The sequence below is a fragment of the Rhagoletis zephyria genome, unplaced genomic scaffold, assembly GCF_001687245.7.
Source record: "Rhagoletis zephyria isolate East Lansing unplaced genomic scaffold, Rhagoletis_zephyria_1.1 Rzeph_scaffold_00008, whole genome shotgun sequence".
Lineage (NCBI taxonomy): Eukaryota > Metazoa > Arthropoda > Insecta > Diptera > Tephritidae > Rhagoletis > Rhagoletis zephyria.
This window is the reverse complement of record NW_016157092.1, coordinates 589,353-610,279: the sequence shown is the minus strand read 5'-3', so window position 1 is coordinate 610,279 and position 20,927 is coordinate 589,353. Positions and strand designations below refer to the sequence as shown.

Below are 20,927 nucleotides of genomic sequence, written 5' to 3'. Positions count from 1 at the left end.
AAAACGTGTGGGATTAACGAAATTTGTCAAGTTAAAGAAATGTATCAAGTTATCGATATTTATTGAATTATCATTATTTATAGACTTAACGAAATTTATCGAGGTATCGTAGTGCATGGAGTTCTTTCAACTTACAGAGTTATCGATAATTATTGATATACTGAAATTGGTTGGTTCAACGAAGCGAAGGTTATGGAATTTTCCAAATATATCGATTTATCGAAATTTCAAGGTTATATAAGCTTATCGATTTATCACTGCTTATCGAATTTAATCGTCTTAACAGAGTGTAACGAGTTATCAAAATGTTTAGATAGTTTTAGAAAAATGTGGAGATGTCAAAATTAAAAATTTATAAAGTTATCCAAAGTTTTTACATTTTTGAGTTATCTAAATTTATCGAGCCATAGAATTTCACAGTTATCGAAATTGGTCGAGTTAACGAATTTTGTTGAGTTATCGAATTTTAGTGTTCTTGAAATTCATCGAACTATCGAAATGTATCAAATCATCGAAATTTATCGATAAACTTGAATGTATCGGGTCCATTCCAAGTCCTGCCGAAGTCCTCCAAAGACCTTCTCAGATAAAAAAAATTTAGTTACGTTTTAGCAGGAGATTTTCCGGTTAGTTAATTTGTACCGCATAAGTTTTGCTACATACATGTTAAGTTAGAAAACCTCTCCAAGGCTTCTAAAACTAGAAAACTGTCGAATTTCGACAGTAACTGGCACTCTAGTTATTATAAATGGTGCTTGGCGATATTTGAAGTTATATTATGAGTACAAAAAAAAAACAAATTTTTTTATTATTTCTTTGAAATCCATTTTCGTTTGTTGCGATTCGATTTTTCTTTCTCGAGATATACCAGTTTTAATGTGCAGTACTTCGGTATTAGCTATGATGACTCATGAGTCATGACAAGTAAAAAAAACGTCCTATAAGTTATTATTCAATTTTTGATTTTTAGGTGAACCATATGCAAAATGTTGTATGATTTTTAAATTTTTGATTTTTATATATTTAGATCAAAAATAAGAGTTATTTTTGATTTTTATATATTTAGATCAAAAATAAAAGTTATTTTTGATTTTTATATATTTAGATCAAAAATAAAAGATTTTTTTTGATTTTTATTTTTTTAGATGAAAAATAAGAGTTATTTTTGATTTTTATACTTTTATATCAATAATAAAAATCAATTCAAAATTCGTGACATAATATGTTTCTAAATCTCTGTTACGCATTAAAGTAAAACTAAGGTGTACGGTTATAATAACAACAAAATGTTTGTAACAAAGTTTCTAACTTATGCTGTGTATTGCCCCTGAACTTGAAATAACGCTATTATTTGTTCTTTCATTTTTATTGTTGTTATTATAACCGTACACCTTTTATTATTAGCGTAATCTTATTGTTGTTTTCAATTTGCTAATTTCAATGCATATTGCATATTACATGATAGAATTCAATCACGAGGGAGAAGTTGTGATGAGCACTGCTTATTTATAAAACTGAAAAAGTAAAAGTTTGATACAATTTCATAATGGGAAGAAAACGATATGTATACGTACGTGATTTTTATATTATTGAAGGCGCCAATGGAGAATGTAAACTTTGTAAAAAAAAAAATAGTGCGCTATGTTTAACTAATTTGAAAAGACATTTACGAACGGACCATAGTGATATAAGTATATGATGACAAAAGGGCTAAAAGAGAAAGAAGTGAAGCATGCAAAAACGATAAAAAAAAATAGATTTACCGTTGAAATGTCCGTGAATGAAGTTGTTAATTCTTGTATCAGTTTGTTAACTAAACAATCAGTGCCCTTGTCACATTTTGATAGTGAGCCATTTAATACATTAACAAAACCAATATTTGATGGTCTACATATTCCAAAAATAAACTCTAGAAATATTTTACAACATTTGAAAGATCAGTGTGATAACTTAAAAAATAACATAAGAAATTTAACAAAAATTAAAATACTTTGCATAAAAATGGATACAGCTACTCGCCATGATCGGGCTACTTTGGCCATAAATGTGCAAATAATCACATCCAATAAACTTGAAATATTCACACTAGCCATGCTTGAATTGAAGCAGAAACATACTGCGTAATATTTAACCACTAAAATTTAAGATGTTTTGAAAAGTTTCAATATAGATAAGGGGCAAGTTTATGCAGTAACTACTGATAACGGCAGAAATATGGTGAAAGCGGTGTAGCTGTTATCATTGCATAGTGATGACGAAGAAAGTGACAGTGAAAGTGAAGACAATTACAGACGATGTAAGATTCGAAAATATTATTTCTATTAAATGTGCGGCCCACACATTGCAGTTAGCTGTTAAAGACTTTTTAGATAACTTAAATACAAATGTAGTGGATAAGTCACGGAACTGTGTAAAATATTACCTGCATATCGGTAAGTTATTTCCTTAAACTTTGCATGTACAAAATTTGTTTTTGTTAAATTTTTCAGGTCCTACAACAAGTAAATACTCTGACGCTGAAACTACAAAAATCTAATTTATTGTTCGGAGATTTTTATAAAAATTGGCTAAATCTTATTTTTACTGTAAAAGGCTTCAATACTGAGATGACCAGACAACTTCTGGATCACATCGAAAAAAGGCAAACAAAGTTGCTTGAATGTGACACTATGCAGCCTTGTTTTTAGACTCCAGATTTAAGCGTGTGTTGTCAAATGAGAAAATAAATTCGACAAAAAATCATTAAAAAAAAAATGGTGTTCCAGCTAGTAAACGTGGCGAGCTAAGACAATAAATTTAAAATAATTTATAATAATTTATAATATATTTTTAATGTTGTTTTATTTGTATTTAAGCAAAACACTGAAACTCTGCGATTTTCCTGCGGTACGCCATCTGTTGCAGAAGACTTATTTCTAATAGATGAAAGCTCCGTTGCAAGCTCTCGATCTTTATTAGCAGACGGTTTAAAGTCAATGGAGATGAATTATTCGTCTTCGGACGACGATGATATTCCTACGTCAATAAATGACAGCGTCCGTAAAGCGTATTTTGAAATAGACAATTATAAAGAAAACCGTTTGGATACTTCTGCTAATTTATTGGAATATTGGAAGAGCAAAAAATTTGCGTTTTCATGGTTTCGAAAATTAGCTTTAATTGTTCATTCTGTACCTGCCACTCAAGTCATTTTCGGCACTCAGATTGATATTGGGAGATTTGAGATATAATTTATCTGAGGAACATTTAGAATCAGTTATGATGGTAAAATTGAACACCTGAAAATACCTCTTAACACTGACTTGAATGGCAGCCAAAACCTATAAGCCTCTCGCAGTAGTAACCATTACTTTTTAAATTTTACGTAAGCTAAGAATTTTAGAATTTTTTCTATTTCGCTCTATTCATGTTTTATAGCTGATGCATTATCCAAAATATTTTCATAATTGTCTATATTTTAATTGTCGGTTTCTTCTTTATCACTAGGCCTAAATTTGCTTCTTCTGAATACTGTTTTAATTCAAGCTTTGCCACCGTGAATATATCTACGTAGTTTATTGGATCTTTGATAATGGATAAGTCGCATATATTCATATATACAAATTGGAATGATGCAGCATATTGTAATACATACGGCATAAATAAATAAATAAGAATTTTGAATTGATTTTTACTATTGATATAAAAATATAAAAATCACAAATAACTCTTATTTTTTGATATAAAAATATAAAAATCAAAAATAACTTTTATTTTTCATCTAAAAAAAATAAAAATCAAAAATAACTTTTATTTTTGATCTAAATATATAAAAATCAAAAATAACTTATTTTGATTTTTTTGATAAAAGTCATAAGAGTTACTGTCCCTGCCTATATGTTATTTGAAATACATTTGTATAGCAATATGGGCGTCAAACGAAAGAGGTTTAAAAATGTTTTAGATTAAATATATTTTCGATGAGGGTTGCTCCTGCTTCAAAAAAGTCGAACTTAAATAAATTATACCCAAGTTATGTGAAGTACTTCAATATCAAAAGAAATATATTTTAGAAATCTTTAGTTCAAAAGTATGAGACTTAATGAAAGTGAAAAGGAAAAAATTTTAGAAGAAGTTAAAAATACTGAATCGGAAAAACACCACGAAATTAAAAATAGTTTATTGAGAAAAAACTAACAATTTACTAGCTTTTATTTTGCAGTTTGAACAGATTTGATCAAAACCTCTTTTTAGCAATTTTTTAATTAACATGAGCAAATTACAATTTGCCATGGAAGCCCCGCGGTAATGAATGCTGTTGAACAAAATAGAATACCAAATCCGGACCTTTATAAGTTTGGGTTACCAACGATCCATTGCTGGACAGCCTACTCTCTGGACCTTTAGACATGGCAATTACGAAATTAAAATAAAGTCATAGATAATTATTGAAAAATAGCAAATAACCGGCGTGCTTCGCTGAGCCTTAAAAGTATTTTCGTGTTGTTACACCATTCCAAAAGATTTAAAGTGCTTTATGAACTGAAACTGTCAAAAAAGTGTTCGAAGGTATTTAGAAAGTAAGAAAAGTATCGACTTTCTCCTGGAAATTTAATTTATAATCTTATATTTCGTTTCTACATAACGAATTTTGAAAATCTAACATCAGGTTCTTAATCACCAACCCCAGAAACCCACTGGAAACGAGTTCAACTCTTGACAATGTTTAAAACGTCAGTATCAACGTTTTAATTTTAGTAATTTTTTTTTTAATTTGGTCGCCATATTGGATCCGCCATTTTGAATTTAAAAAAACTTACTTCAGGTTCGTAATCGGCGACCCCAAAAACCCTCGAGTGCCGGTTTTCGAAGAAATCCAACTATTAAAAAAAAAATGGATCGCCATTTTGAATTTTGAGAAACTGACTTCAGATTCCTAATTAACAACTCCAAAACCCCCTGGTAACAAGTTCCAACCCATGACAATACGTAAATCGTTCAGTATGATTTTTTTTATTTTTACTAGTGTCTTTTCGAGAGCATATTTACGGGCACTAGGCCCACTCTAACTGCCCAAGACAGGTATGTAATTAAGGAAATGTTCCCCAACAATACCAGAGTAGTTATATGTAAAAAACACATTTTTAGCTGCATTTTAACATTTTACGAAAAAAAAAATTTAAACATCAGCGTTTTTATAAAGAACTGAACAGCGTACCTCTAAGAAATTTTTTTTTTAATAAAAAAACACGTTTCTCTTTTTTTATCACAAATAACAATAATTTGAAATGGCGTTTACAAATTTCCAAAAAAAAAAAACATTTTTTTGAATGTATGTATAGATAAGACCCGAATTCAAAAAAGATTTCAGTAATTTGGTAACCGAAACAAGCGACTTGTGCCGGAGAGTTATAAATATATCGCCTTAATCCTTTCTACTTACGTCACTGTTCGTCTCATTTTTATACACAGTCATATTTAAAAGGATAAAATACTAAGGCCCGTTTTCTCAGGTAGGTTTGAAAATTTATTAGTACTTTAAACACAAATTTTGTTTTGAAAAAATGTTTTTGAAAAACAGATCAGTTTTAAAATCTACTTCAGAAAACGGCACTAAATAAGTTAAAAAATAATGAATAAACGTTATCTAAGACAGAGTTTAAAGTAAAGTAAGTAAGATACGATACTATACTAGCATTTTTCGATAAACGCACTTTTTGCCAAACTATGAATTTAAACTATTTATGGCCTATAAATTTTCACTTTTGCATGATACAATTTTTATGATTACATAATTTCTCTAATTTTTTTCACAAAGTGATGGAAACGATTGAGCGATTAATAGCCCACGGGATCACACCTAATTCTGCAATATTCTGCGCTGCATTAGGTATGTAATGCAGATACCCGCTAACATGTACGCCTACCATTAACAAACACATACACACATATATATATATGAATGAACGTGATTGCATATATGCAAGTGTGAGGCAGGGCAAACTATGTGAAACAGGTATATACGGATGTACATATGGATGCGAAATAATTTGTGTGTGGGTAAGCTTTCATGCTAATTGAAAAATCTTATGTAAATTTCTGTCACAAATGAATTTTAATTAATTCATGCGAATGCAGAAATGCCGTTGGTCGGCCACCTCACATTGCTAGCCTAATTGTGTCGGCATGTATGTACATATTCGTATGCCACAACGAGAGAGTATTTTTTCGCTTCATAGCTTTTGCTGGCTGAAAAATGTTTAATATTTCAATATGTGAATATTTAAACAATAGCCTTAGGTTGTCAACTTATAAGCACTAACACAAATATCGCTATTTACAGCTATGGACACATAAATGGCACAAAATTAGATTAGAACAAAATGTTAAAATTTTTCAACTGAAAGTTGATCATAATGTGAAATTTTTGCATCCAACTTGGTGCCGCAATATCTCTCAAATGTGCGGCGCTCAAATATCCCGTTAGGTTTTGCTTGTTGTTTACCGTTATCAATTTTGTGTAAACAGTGCTAATTTTGAGTGGACACATAAATGGCACAAACTACTTGGCATATGCAGTACCCGCGAAACTTTCAATAGAAGTGCACGATATTTTCAAAGTTGGATAATTTTTCTGTATTAAAAGTGTTTTGAGGAAAAAAGTAATAGAAAATGGGATCAGGAAAACATACTACAATTGAAGGGAGACGAATCATATGGAGAATGCATGAAAGAGGGCAGAAAGTGGCAGAAATTGCTAAAATCTTGAATATTTCTCGCAAAAAAGTATACAATATAATTAATTCATGTGTGGAGAACCCCGATGTATTGGTCAACGGCAAAATTCGGAAGCCCAGATCTCGAAATACAGACGCGCGTACGGATGCTGCTATAGTACGAATGGTAAAAAATGATCCATTCAAGTCATCCCGACAGATAGCATCGGATATCAACCAGTCGTTTAGCACAAAAATATCCTCCAGGCCTGTCAAAAGACGGTTAAATGAAGCAAACTTGTTTGGGCGCATTTCCAGGAAGAAGCCACTGCTGTCAAAAAAAAACATTTCAAAGCGATTGAACTTCGCCAAAGCCCATCAAGAAAAAGGCCTAAATTTTTGGAAAAACGTGCTGTGGAGTGACGAAACGAAGATCAACAGGATAGGACCATAGGACCAAACATTATGGTTTGGGGTGCATTTTCTTGGCATGGCATAGGGCCGCTCGTACGGATAAACGGAAAAATGGACAAGTTTTAGTACTTGGACATTTTGAAACACCATATGGAACCATATGCCTTCGATAGCNTGCAGTACCCGCGAAACTTTCAATAGAAGTGCACGATATTTTCAAAGTTGGATAATTTTTCTGTATTAAAAGTGTTTTGAGGAAAAAAGTAATAGAAAATGGGATCAGGAAAACATACTACAATTGAAGGGAGACGAATCATATGGAGAATGCATGAAAGAGGGCAGAAAGTGGCAGAAATTGCTAAAATCTTGAATATTTCTCGCAAAAAAGTATACAATATAATTAATTCATGTGTGGAGAACCCCGATGTATTGGTCAACGGCAAAATTCGGAAGCCCAGATCTCGAAATACAGACGCGCGTACGGATGCTGCTATAGTACGAATGGTAAAAAATGATCCATTCAAGTCATCCCGACAGATAGCATCGGATATCAACCAGTCGTTTAGCACAAAAATATCCTCCAGGCCTGTCAAAAGACGGTTAAATGAAGCAAACTTGTTTGGGCGCATTTCCAGGAAGAAGCCACTGCTGTCAAAAAAAAACATTTCAAAGCGATTGAACTTCGCCAAAGCCCATCAAGAAAAAGGCCTAAATTTTTGGAAAAACGTGCTGTGGAGTGACGAAACGAAGATCAACAGGATAGGACCATAGGACCAAACATTATGGTTTGGGGTGCATTTTCTTGGCATGGCATAGGGCCGCTCGTACGGATAAACGGAAAAATGGACAAGTTTTAGTACTTGGACATTTTGAAACACCATATGGAACCATATGCCTTCGATAGCATGCCAATTAAATGGAAGTTTATGCAGGACAATGACCCAAAACACTCCTCCAAACTAGTCAAGAATTGGTTTAGTGCAGAGAAGATCGATGTTTTAGATTGGCTAGCCCAGAGTCCTGACTTAAATCCCATTGAAAACCTATGGAATGAAGTCAAGATTGAAATTGCAAAAAAAACTTATAAAAATTTGGACGATCTTTGGTCTACCGTTCAGGAAGCTTGGTATGCATACCTAAAATCAAGTGTGAAAAACTCGTGGAGAGTATGAATCGCAGATGTGAAGCAGTCATTCAAAATAAAGGCTACAGCACAAAATATTAACGATTGAAATGTTTGTACTGTAAAAAAAAACTAGATATAAACACAGTTTTAACTCGATTTTCCCTCTTTTTTTAGGTTGTGCCATTTATATGTCCAGTTCATTTCACCACTTTTTAACATTTTCATAATTTTTGTTGTTTTATTAATGAATTCGAACTTGAGTTTGTATTATTATTAGACGTGAGAAATATACTTTTAGAAAACACCAAACGCTTTTTGATTATTAAAAATATTAACGATATTATAGCATAAGAAAGTAGACCTAAACAATTGTGCCATTTATATGTCCATAGCTGTATACATGCATACGCATACAAACTCTAACGCGGCATTCATTGTAAATATTCCCGGGGTTTCTTTAATGCGTTTTGCATTATTTTTCTATCATCTAGGTACAACAGTAAAAGCTGTATTTATTAGATTCTTGCTTTAAGCTCAGTTATTCAAAGAATTTTAATATAATTGGCATTTAAAAAAGAAAATTGCAATACATTGACCTAAGGCTAAGCTCAACGAGGTTTTATTATGGAAAATTATACTTGCAACGAATTCAAATCCATTTTTGGCTACGTATGCTTTAATATTGGTAAAGTAAATCAATGCTGTTGACTACTCCAACAAAAAATAGAAACGATATATAAATTTTTCATTGGAAAATTATCTTAAAAGCTTCTGTTTCAACGATGAGTAAACCGCATGTTAATATTTATTTAATGGTTTTTAAGATTAACGTCTTTAAAATTGGTCAAAACTAGAAGCCTTAATGCTAGGGTTGCCAGATGTAACGATCTGGCCAGAAAAGTACTGATTTTTCAAATTTTCTATAAATCAGTTCGCTAATGCCTTGCATTTAGGAAAAAATTACTTGTTTGCTTTGATTTTTAAGTAACGCGTTTGGAAAACAACAAATAAAAATAAAAATACCATTTGTACATTTTCTGAGTCACCTTGTTTTGTTTCTTGTACATACATACATATGATTCGTATGTTGGAATCACGTAAATATGCGCGGTTATAAGAATTTTTTAAATAAATGATTTTATGGTATTTTTCGTCACACCAATGTGTAAGCTTTTGACCTTAATGTATCAAATAAAAGTATTTTACTCATAAATATTATGGGCATGCAATGCGCAGTAAATAGCGCCTCAAGTCAACAAGAACTTAAAAGCTGAAAATTACATACTACATTTTCAAAAACCATCACGCAAAACGGAAAAGTGCATAACAACGCACACTTTAAGTAAACGATGCCATACAGGGACACCACGTTGCGAACCATGCGTAGAAAGGGCCACGCGACATAATAACTCTATTCGGCTCTATACTTGGACTGCATTTTTTGTATGCCTACTCCGACAAATGACCTGCCATAAAAGTACTTGATTCAAAACCGATCACTTCGAAAACGTAAGCGAACTGCCGTTTTCTCCGCAACTGGTATGTTTACCACCGAACAACGTACCATACTCTTCAGCTGGAAGCTTTTGTTTACAGATTTGATACTGGAAGCTCGAAGCAAATATCGTTAATCGATTTGCAAGTACCAGCCCGATTCCACTGATCCTAGATAGGCTCCTTCAAAACGAACGAATTAGAATCAGGGATGCAAACCGGTTTTGAACCGAACCGTCGTTTTTTTCGGGTTCCGAACCGAATTGCTCTTATTTTGAAATGCCAAAACCGAACCGAAAACACTTCAAAAAAATTGTTCGGTTCGGTTCAAAATGAAAATCTAATATATGTATCATTTTTCAAGTTTTGTCTTTGTTTAAAAGTGCAAACCGTATGGTAAAACTGCAAAAATTGTTTGGTTGATGGCAACTCCGTCAGTTGTACTTTCGCCCATATCAAGAATGATTGAAATGCTTTTATATAAAAGAAAATGCTTAACAACGCCAGCAAAAAAAATTAAAAATCAATTAATTCAAACTTGCACTTAACATAATACACTAAAATTGTATGAAGTGTAAAACTGCACACTAGCATTTTTTAGTTCTGATTAAAAAAATTTGATACTTTTATGCAGTTTTGTTGACATTTGTTGACTTTTTTCTAATTTTCGTACAAATTTTCATATTTGGATTTGTGTGGTTGTTATTACATAAATTAATGAACATTAAACCAACAAATCAAAAATAGTCAAATATTGCTCTCATATGATTTTAACCATAGGTATACTTGTACATATGTATGAAGTTAAAGCCTAGTGTAAGCTCCAACCTAGCTCAACATTAAGCCAAGATTTTGAGTGTCAACTCAAAACTCTGAGCATGCCGTTATATCAAACTTAAACCAGTTTATTGAAATGTTTCTAATTTCGCCTTGATCGCGTTGACCTTCAATAATTTTTTTTTGGTTTAGGGTATTACGTACGCATTTTCTTCCAAGCAAACAAATTTTCCCATATACTTTGTATGGAAGAAAATCCGTGAAAAATTGCCAAAACTCAACTTAAAAACTGAAAATTTGTCCTTGTCGCATCGCTATTTATTTTTCCATCACTATGCATGTGGGTATTTGAATTTGATCTTAGTTACAAAGCCTTTAATTTTTATATTATAGATTTGTCATTTTTGTCAATATTTGTAGCCTTTAGCGTAAAAAATTGAAGCATTTGAACTAAACCGAACCGCAGTTCAGGGATACTTATGAACCGATTCTTGTATCGCACCGATTTTTGGAGTGGTTTGCAACCTTGATTAACCTAAATAATAATACAAGTAATAATTATATTATCAGAAAAAAAAATATTATCATTTAAATGTGGAATATAGCCTGGGCTTCTAACCGCCCATCTTCGGCAGCACCACTCGACTTTTCATCAATTATACTGGGCTACGTAGTAGCAAATCAATCAAAAAAATACCCCTTGAATGAGTTGCGGCTAGAGTTTTTTTACGCTTCAAAGTTTCGCGTTAATATTTTCCATTACTGAGAACATACAAATAAATCTAAACCACGGTTTATCACTTAAAATGAACTGAACTTCTTTGAACTGAGGGAAACTGGTCATTAAAGAGATTCGCGATTTTAATCCACTGTGTAATACTTTTCTGTCTTACACCAAATCACTAAAATTAACTCAACTACTCAGCGATTGAAAATCAATTCCAATAATCAAATACCGTATTTATGTAACTATGTACTATAAGTAAAGAAGACATTAACGTGTACTTACTCCTATTCGCTTTGTTTTACTAACACACAGAGAATGTGGCCAAAATATTGACCGCCAGTACGGCTGGGTTTTGCGGGGCCATAAGAGGATTCCAGCTATAATGCACACCGATGCAAACTCACATACATATGTACGTATACGCATTTGTGTGGCAATATTTAATGGAGTCAATTCCTATCAGAAACCGCAAAAACCAACACAGACCGCCTTTATAAGTGTATGTACTAATCGGTATACTAACAAATGCATACATACATATATACATACAAACACACGCGACACATATTAAAAGAGAATGGCTGTCTGCCTGCCAGTCGGCGAACTGAGTGAATTGAATTGCGTACTTCCCAGTTGGAAAATGTAATGTTTAGTAATCGAAAAAAATAATCAGTAAAACAGCTGTCTTCACATTCGAAAATGCATTATTTTTCCCACGGCGATGTCCAAGGAAAAGTGGAGCATTCAATTTTCCATTACCAGTAATGCAGGAATGAATGCGATTTAATTTGAATTTTTTGCGACATTTTGGATACACCAGAATGCTGATTACATATTAAACAGTAATAAAATCTAGAACTCATAAGAAATACATTACATTATTTATCACGCATGCAATGCATTACTCCTTTTCCCACTGGGTGGCCAGTGGTGAGCCACACACACACACACAGACACACACACACAAAATATTTATATACCCACAATGATAATGACGCACAATGATTGTGGCTCTGACAACGCGCGGTGGTTGTGGCTGCTTGCAGCCAAGTATGCAGTATATCAGCCGATATGGCCTTAATAACATCTATAACTGCCCGGTTCGTATGCTGGCCATGGCAGGAGACACTATTTGCTTATTGCACATTTATGGACGTATAAAATTACAGTTTTAATCGTCTGCCTGTGGTGTTGTTGATTGTTTTGAAAGCAACACATCGAAGGCGGTGACTATGCAATTTTAAATGTATTTTGAAAACAATTACTACCGCGCAAGGAAGAGGGCAAGCACATTTGTATACATATGTATGTACATAGATGTCAGTGCATGTAGTACATAAAGCCATTTGACTATGCACCCTGTGGTGGGCGTACAAAGAATTAAAGAAATTAATGTCTTCATTCTATAGCATTAACCGCGACTGGGTTGGCAAATGAAAACATTGATTAAAAAAATAAAAAATATTCATATATAGTATGTCTATGGGTATTTTCTGAAAAGTATGAACCAAAGCCAAAAAAATAGCATTTTGCCTGGACAAAGTTTATAGATGCCAATCGATATCTACATATTTTGTCTTGCATCCACCAAACTTTTGGTCCATTACAATTCAAGATAATTGCGGCTTTCCAACTACACTTGCAATTATTTTTTTCGGAGAAACCATACCTTCCAGAAATCCTTCATAATTTCGGCACACGAAAAGGAATTGGAAATCTATACAACAATTTAGTACAGCTTATGTTCTGTAAGCCTTGCAACAAAAACATCGTAAAAATGTATTAGGAGCGGTCTAAAGTTAAATCACAAATTGTGCTTTTTTAAGCGTTCGGACGCAAAATATACTTTACGTGTAAAAAATAGTCGTAATATTTACTTTATTTGTCAAAATTTTAATAGAAAAGCTAGATTTGGTTATAGGCGACATACACAGTGCGTCAGACTCGCGAGTCAAATGTGTACGTGTTGACTCCCCTTCGACTACACACAGTTCAATCATTCAGAGTCATGCCAGGGGAGTCATGTCAATGTAACTAACCCATATTTTTCACAAACTCATCCAACTCGACTCACGAGTCAGACGCACGAAGTATGCCGCCTATTACTCTTGCTAGTCGCATAAAATTTTTTTCGGTAAGCTACAATCGATAATCCTGTAAGTATATATACTGAAAATGGGAACGTCCGAAAGCTTCAAATAACTTTTGTTCATATTGTTCTATGTACAGTACCTACACTGTTACTTGCAAAATAATATACGGTATTTTTTGCTAGTATTTGCAAAAAAATTTTGTTAATTTATTGTTAATATTATTATTATTATTAGTTTGGTATTAGTATTTATTATGGCTTATATTTTAGCAAACCCCATTTAAATCCAAGTATGAAACTGTGTATGAAAATTATGAAAAATCTGCAAAGCTTCAGCAAAACTGCAAACTTTTTAACAGGAATTTCTAAAAAGAAATCAGTTATGTAGTTTTATAGACTATTCAGTTTTACTACATATAATAGTGTGCAAATTTCAAACTTCTAAAAATTCGCGAGGATTTTTGAGAATTGCTTATAAATTTTAAATTTATATTATTATTGTTCTAAAACCGAATGGACTATACAACTGCATACCTGATTTTCTTTTTAGAAATTTTTGTTAAAAAATTTGCTTTGCAGAGTTTTCATAATTTTCGTACACAGTTTCAGATTTGGATTTAAAAGAGGTTTGCTAAAATATAAGCCATATTTCAATACAAAAAAAAATATATAAAAATTGCATGTAAAACATTGCGAATATTAACAAAAAAAAAAAACGTATGCTCAATTTTGTGAGTAACGGTATATAGATATAGTACATATAGTACATAGATATAGCACACACCGACGCCTCCAAACCATACCATGCTAAGTCAACTTAGACTTAGACTTAGCATAGTATGGTTTGGAGGCGTCGAAATGTACATGTGCTTGTACGAAGGAATGACTTCAACGAACGTTCATAAAGGTCTTCATATAGATGCAGATTTATTTACAATAAAACCCCATATTTGCATTAAAAAGACAAGTATGTTTAAATTCTTAAACAAAAAATTGTATCCTTTGGAAAAAATCGGAGCGTCCGAACGGGAACGTCCGAACCACTTTGAGAAGTTTTTGGCAGCTACTTAACATCTTTAGGAAGTTTAAGTTGATGCAATGGTTATGGCTGCTTATTATTATAAAACCATTCACACATGGTTTTTTGTGTACCATTAACAGATTCGCAGAATTTACCAAAAATCATCAGTCATATTTGATACGAGTTCCATTTTGGGAACGTCCGAACGGGAACTTTTAAACGCTATACACTTACCATATTGCACTAAATATTGCTGATGACTACTCATAACAAAAAATGTGTGTTCATTCAGAACCTACTATAGTTTTTATAATGAAACGGAACGTCCGTAACGCAGGAAACACTCCTATATGTAAAGTGCCGGACAAAAGTATTGGCACAGCGAATTTTTCGCAATATCTGCAAAGTTTTTTATGCCAATTTATTTTCGAAAATCTTTATAAAAATATAGTTCGTCCTGTACCAAAAAACATAAAAACTAAATCTCTAAACTTTGTGGGAAACTCAATTAATTTGCATACTAATTGCAACTTTCTATCAAATTTAAAAAAAAAATTCTAGGTATGCAGTTTTATGGCTCACCTAATTTTAGCATAGCAAAGTGCAAGCTTGAAACTTATATTGATATTTAAGGTTTAAATGCGCATATTTTTTTGTTTTATAAAGCATTAAATTTTATTACGCTAACAACAAGGCATGGTAGCATACACCGTATTTCGATTAACCGAAGACCAGCAATGTTTCAATTTTACACCAAACCGCAATCAATTTTCGACCATCTTTCCGATCGGGTTCTGAGCTAAGCTTGAAATTTCAAGTCTCCAGCTCATCGGTAAGTTGGTCAAAAGTTGATTGCAATAACAAACATACTTATGTACATACATATATATATACATACATCGATGGTCCTCTGCAATACAGACATATATTAAAATTCAAAAAATAAAATCCCGCACGACCTTTAATCCTAATCTAGTTCATGCCTATTCCTTACTAAAGTAAGTAGTGAGGATTACTATAGTAAGTATTATTATTATTATTATTATCAGGGCCATATAGCGCTGCGACCTAGCTAGATCTATTGTGCTAACCCTTATCAAGTCACTCCAACCTAAAAATGTTAATAAAACTAAACATGTTCCAGATTCTGGATGGGGCGATAGTCGCTCTCCCAGGTGTATAAGTCTGAGTTGAGTTATACGCGAGAAATCACATAGTATATGCTCCCAGGTTTCACCCTCTAGCCCACAAAACCTGCAGTTTGTCTCCTCTGACAGCCGCATCTTGTGCAGATGCAGCCTGCAGTGTCCTGTCAGGTATCCGGTGAGAGTTCTAAAACCCTCTCTGCTAAGATTTAGCAACCATAAGTAGTAAGTATTAAGTATTAGACATGGATTACATGGATTAGACAAGGATCAGAAACATGAGCAACTAAACAGTAGTAATCTTACATATTTTTTTTTTTTTTAATTTTGAATTGTGTCGCTATTGCTGTCGAAATACAAAGCAAGTTAAATAAAAGCTTGTAAAAACAGAATAAACCAAACAGTAAAGCTTTTATCAAAAAAAAATATATATATATGTTTGTTTTAAATTTCTAATTCTATTCAATAAGTGTTTGAACATTTTTCGTCTTCTCTTGTTATTTTAAAAACCTTTACAAAAATTAAGAGTTTTTTTCGATCTTTGACCACAGTACGTTCAATAGTAATGGATTGCAAACGTGTGCGTATAAATGCAAGTATGCTAAATAAAAGCATATTTTTGCTGGTGTTTGCGAGACAATTTCACACTATTGATAATAATATTTTTGCATTTTGTGCAAATTAAAACACATCATTTTAATAACATTTGGTAATCAATGTTGAAATGCATGGCTTTTAATTTATGTCAAAGTAAATAGAATTTGTAAAAATCAAATGTTCACTGTGCTAGTGGGCATAGGTAAGGCTGAGTAGCGTGGTGGGTAACGCTTTTCAAATACATAGTTCAAAAAGCTCAACCAATATTTACTTTAGCAATGCCACAACAAATAGCGCCGTACAGGACAACACACTCACTACCATTACCTCACCTATGTACATACATATGTACATACACCCATATTATTAGTGCAAAAACAGAATGAGTTTGAATAAATATTTTTGTTTACTGTTATTGTCCTTTCACAGGCGATCACGTTCCCATTAAATTACAGTGGATGTATAGAGAAACGATTCTTATTTGTGTAGATATCAACTTTTATTTATTTAAATATATAAATATGTACATATGTACGTTTGCGCAGTCATTATTTTCTTTGGATTTTCATAGCAGCAGAAAAACAGTTTCACAAATTCATAATAGTTACGATAATTAGGCACTCAAAATAGATTAATTTAAAAATTTAATATTTGAGTTAACTTGAAATAATGCAAATTATTTTTCAAACACTATGGCTACATAGAGGAGCAAGGCCTCGAAATGTAGAAATGTAGGATTTTAAGGCACTAAAACTTGAAAAAGACAAAATGAGCTTTAAAAAAGGCAAAAAAGGCATATATTTCTTAATTTTGTTGTGTACTATCTTTATGTACAATGTGAAAGTCCAATTAAAGATATAAAAAAATACATACAGTGGTCAAAAAATTATAACCGAACCACTTTTTGCCAAGTTTTAACGTATTAAATTTGTTGCTATTGAACTTTTGTTATTTTTTCAAATAAAAATATAGTTCATTCTTTAACAAAACCCGTGGAAATCCATGTTTCTAAATTTGAGGAGTCCACTTGCAAAGGCGCTACGTGAATTTTTTTAGATTTTTAGTTTTTGGTGAGTAACGTACCAGTATTTAAAGTAGTTACATGTCCACTAACAATACAGTGCAAAATCTTTCTATTTTCTAAAAAAATAGCATCAAATGTTAACTACTATTGCAAAAATCGCTATAATACTCATGTATGTATTTATACACTTTCAAACGTCTCCATCTTCTGATGAACTTAGAAAACTGCAAAAAAAAAACTTGGTATTTTCGGTGCCTAGTGGAAGGCGTCGTAAAAAAGAAGCAGACCAATCTTCATGGAAGAGCGAAGTCGAAAAGCTAAAAAAAGATAGCTATGTAAAAGTTACTGTTTCAAAACTCGCTATATTCAATTTTAATATATAAAATTTGCAAAACTACCACACTGGGATATTGTTTTTTAATGTTATTAGGCTCTTGTTTATCCAAATTTTCAGATAATAAAGAGAAATACACAATTTGGATGTTACTTGTTGATGACGTTTTTTTAATTTATGGCTCACTATTATAAAATCACATAACGCTGTCTGCAAGTGGACTACTCATTTGTGCAATACTAGAGAAAAATCAACAAATTTTCGTGTAAATAGAATTCAATGCGCAACAAAACTTCATACTCAGAATTTAATTAAAAAACTCGAAATTTCATGAAAATTTGTAGATTTTTTTTTTTTAAATTGCATAAATTTTTAAGGCGGTGTCACTCATTGGTACATTTGTTACAGATTTGCAAATTTTTATATTGGGCTATTGGTAAAAAAATTGGAAGTTTTTTTTTTGTAGTCAAAAGATTGGTACAATACAGCGATGTTCCATTGAAAAATTTCAATAAATTAATTTTCGTGATTGGGATAGTGAAAAATATATTGGGTGTTCAAACAATTGGGATACGATTTACACCAAATTTTGGCAAAAACCCAATCGTGTGACACTGCCTTTAAACTTTTATTTATACGGATGTTGGTAAAGAACGAACTATAAAAACTAACCGAAATTAAATAACAACAAAAATAATATTTTAAAACTTGTCAAAATTTTGTGCGGCTATAATTTTTTCGACTACTGTACATAAGTTGGCTATGATTACTCGGCCGTGCTATCATAGTAGCACAATGCCAATCATATTTCACTTACAAACAAAATACGGGCAGGGATTTCAAGATTTCAACCCTCTTTTTATGAAACAATTTATTTTTATCAGTATTTTTCTTGTAATCAAAATTTTGTGGAAGTAAAAGTGAAACTAAAAAAAATTTTACCAGAACCAATTAGAATTATTTTCGTAGCCCGAAGGCATCGACAGTTGCTATACATCGCGCATATTAATAATTCAAGAGATATCACCCGTGGGTCGGCGTTTCCACAGGTTTCATACTATGCCAACAATTGGTTTATCTAGGTTCAGAGGAAATGTGAATACATTTTCATAAACACATAATCAATGCCAGATGATTCGGTAATAACAAATTATCTATAACAACATTGAGCAATAGTTAACTACTTTACTTGAAAATGTGATAATGTTCAGTGTTGCCGTTGTGCAACTAAAGGGGCAATTTGACTCTTTTTGGGCGCCAATACCCTTTGAACCGACTTTTTGAAATTTTTGATTTTTTTGCCCCTTTGGAAAATTATCTGCGACTTTTGCCCCTTTTCAGGGATTTTGCTTCAGGAATTTTTAAGAGAACCATGCTATTAAAAAATATTTCCTCCTGTAAGTACGAAAACATGCACCACTTCAAACTTTTAAAGGAAATGCAACTCGTTCTCTTTGCAGGCAACTCGGTTTCTATGTTTTGTTTAAAGCTTCTCCCGCTATTTTCTTCTTAAAGCGAAAAGACTTTATAATACATGTAAATTTGATTTTGTTTTGGGATCTCAGATTTATTTTTTTACTAGTAAAGAAAAGCAAAAATTTTATAGTGACCCTTTTTTGTCAATTACCCCTTTTTTGCGACTTTCCGAAAATTCTCAACCGCAACACTGATTCTGTTTAAGGGTCAGTTTCACAACGACGGCTTCTGTCATAATCGTCAGTCGACTGTTAACTGCCGAATGAGAGTTAGCTCGTACTGTTGTAAAGCTTTTACGTATTTACGCGCTGAGTACATTTTCTACTCTACAATCTACTCTAAATAAAAGCGAATTCCTTTTACACTTTCACAACATCCAAAGTATGATTGCCAGTGGAAGCTCTATATTAAACGGATACTCTAGGTCTACCAGAAACATTTATAACTTAGGCGGCTATCATGTTTTAATAAGTTTGTGTATTTAAAATCATATTAGATAGGCAAGCTGTTAGCAAAGTGGCATATATAAATATAATAATACAACAAAACACTTGCGACAATCAAGCAATTCATTATTTAGAAACAGCGCAGTGCGAACTATACCAAGCGACCTGCCAAGGAAGCAACAAAAGGCTTAGAGTACAACGAATAAAAGTTGCGCAAGCAGTTAGTTTCCATGCTATGAAATGAAGAGTGAAATTTAGATAGTAAGGCAGCAAGCGGTCTAAAGTGTCGTACACAAACCTTTTTAGGAGAAGATAAGTGGAGTGTAGTAGTAGCAGTAGTAGTAATAGTAGTAGTAGAGGATGGCGATGGCATAGAAGAACAATCAGAAGACGCCGAACTGCAGCTGCTGCCAGTCGACAAGTTGCCCTCGACGCAGGTCCCAGCGATAACGCATGCAGCAGTCCCTTTCTCGTCCATCAACTCCGCCTCCTCCAAATCCATTTCCGCTGGCTCGTCGGCGCTCGCTGTGCAAAGCACTGTTTCAGTTGTCGCTACACAACGCGTCTCGTCATCACCGCGACAGTCCCAAGCGGCTGCCACTGCACTAGCCGCGCCACGACGGCCAGTACCGCCATAGTGTTGGAGGAGTACGGCGTTGTGCACGCTGTTGCCGCTGCTGCTGCGTTTCACAAACGTGGTTGGCGCGTACTGCGGCACGGCTAGCAGCCCAATACCGCAACCGCCTTTGCGTTTGATGGCACCGATGCCGGGGCCGACAGCAGTTGCAGTTTTGGCTGCAGTACGAGAACTAGTTGTTGCAGATAGATTAAGCATGTTATTATTTACATTGTTGGATGGTGTTGCGGATGCTGGTGTGGCTGCAACTGATCCGACATTGTTGGCATTCGCCGCAGCTGTGGCAGTGGCCGTTGCGAACATGGCGGCAGCAACCGCAGCAGAGCCATTACAGGCCGCCGCCGGTATTATTGTGAGCTGGTGTGGCGGCGCGGCCGCTGCAGTGGCGGCGGCAAAGTACTGCTGTTGAGACGGCGGTGGTGGAGGCGATGCCATTTGCTGTTGATGCTGGTAATGTTGTTGCTGTTGTTGGATAGCGGCAGCGGCAGCAGCAGCAGCAGCAGCCTGATACTTGGTGGGTGTGCCGGTGGCGGCGGCCAGGTTATTCGCCTGCAATTGCATGTAGGTGTGCAACATTTGCAGTTGTTGCTGCTGCTGTTGATGTTGCTGCTGTTGAAAATGATATTGTTGTTGCAGGTGGAATTGCTGCTGTTGTTGTTGGGCGTGCTGCGCTGTGTGCTGTTGCAGCATGCTGGCCGGGTATGTTTGGTAAGTGGACGCTGCTGACGGAGGCTGTGATGTCGTCTGGTGCAACTGATGCAGATGCGTCGCCGCCGGGAGAGCTTGCAACAATTGCATTTGCTGTTGTGAAGTTGGGTTCATTTGTTATTTTTTTTTTTGCCTTTTATGCGAAATGCAGTGAAATACATTCTATTCTTTTTATGTGTGTATGTATTTATGACGTGATAGTGGTGGTTATTAT

At 33.7% G+C, this 20,927-nt stretch overlaps 1 protein-coding gene across 1 annotated transcript in view; it reads right to left on the bottom strand.

Annotated features, from left to right (window-relative positions):
* heph (polypyrimidine tract-binding protein 1 heph) overlaps nt 1-20,927 on the bottom strand; it is a 422,821-nt gene that overhangs the window by 388,588 nt on the left and 13,306 nt on the right. The window contains exon 3 of the mRNA XM_017609147.1: nt 20,216-20,806. Coding sequence (XP_017464636.1) covers nt 20,216-20,806 — 591 coding nt within the window. The remainder of the gene's footprint in view (nt 1-20,215; nt 20,807-20,927) is intronic.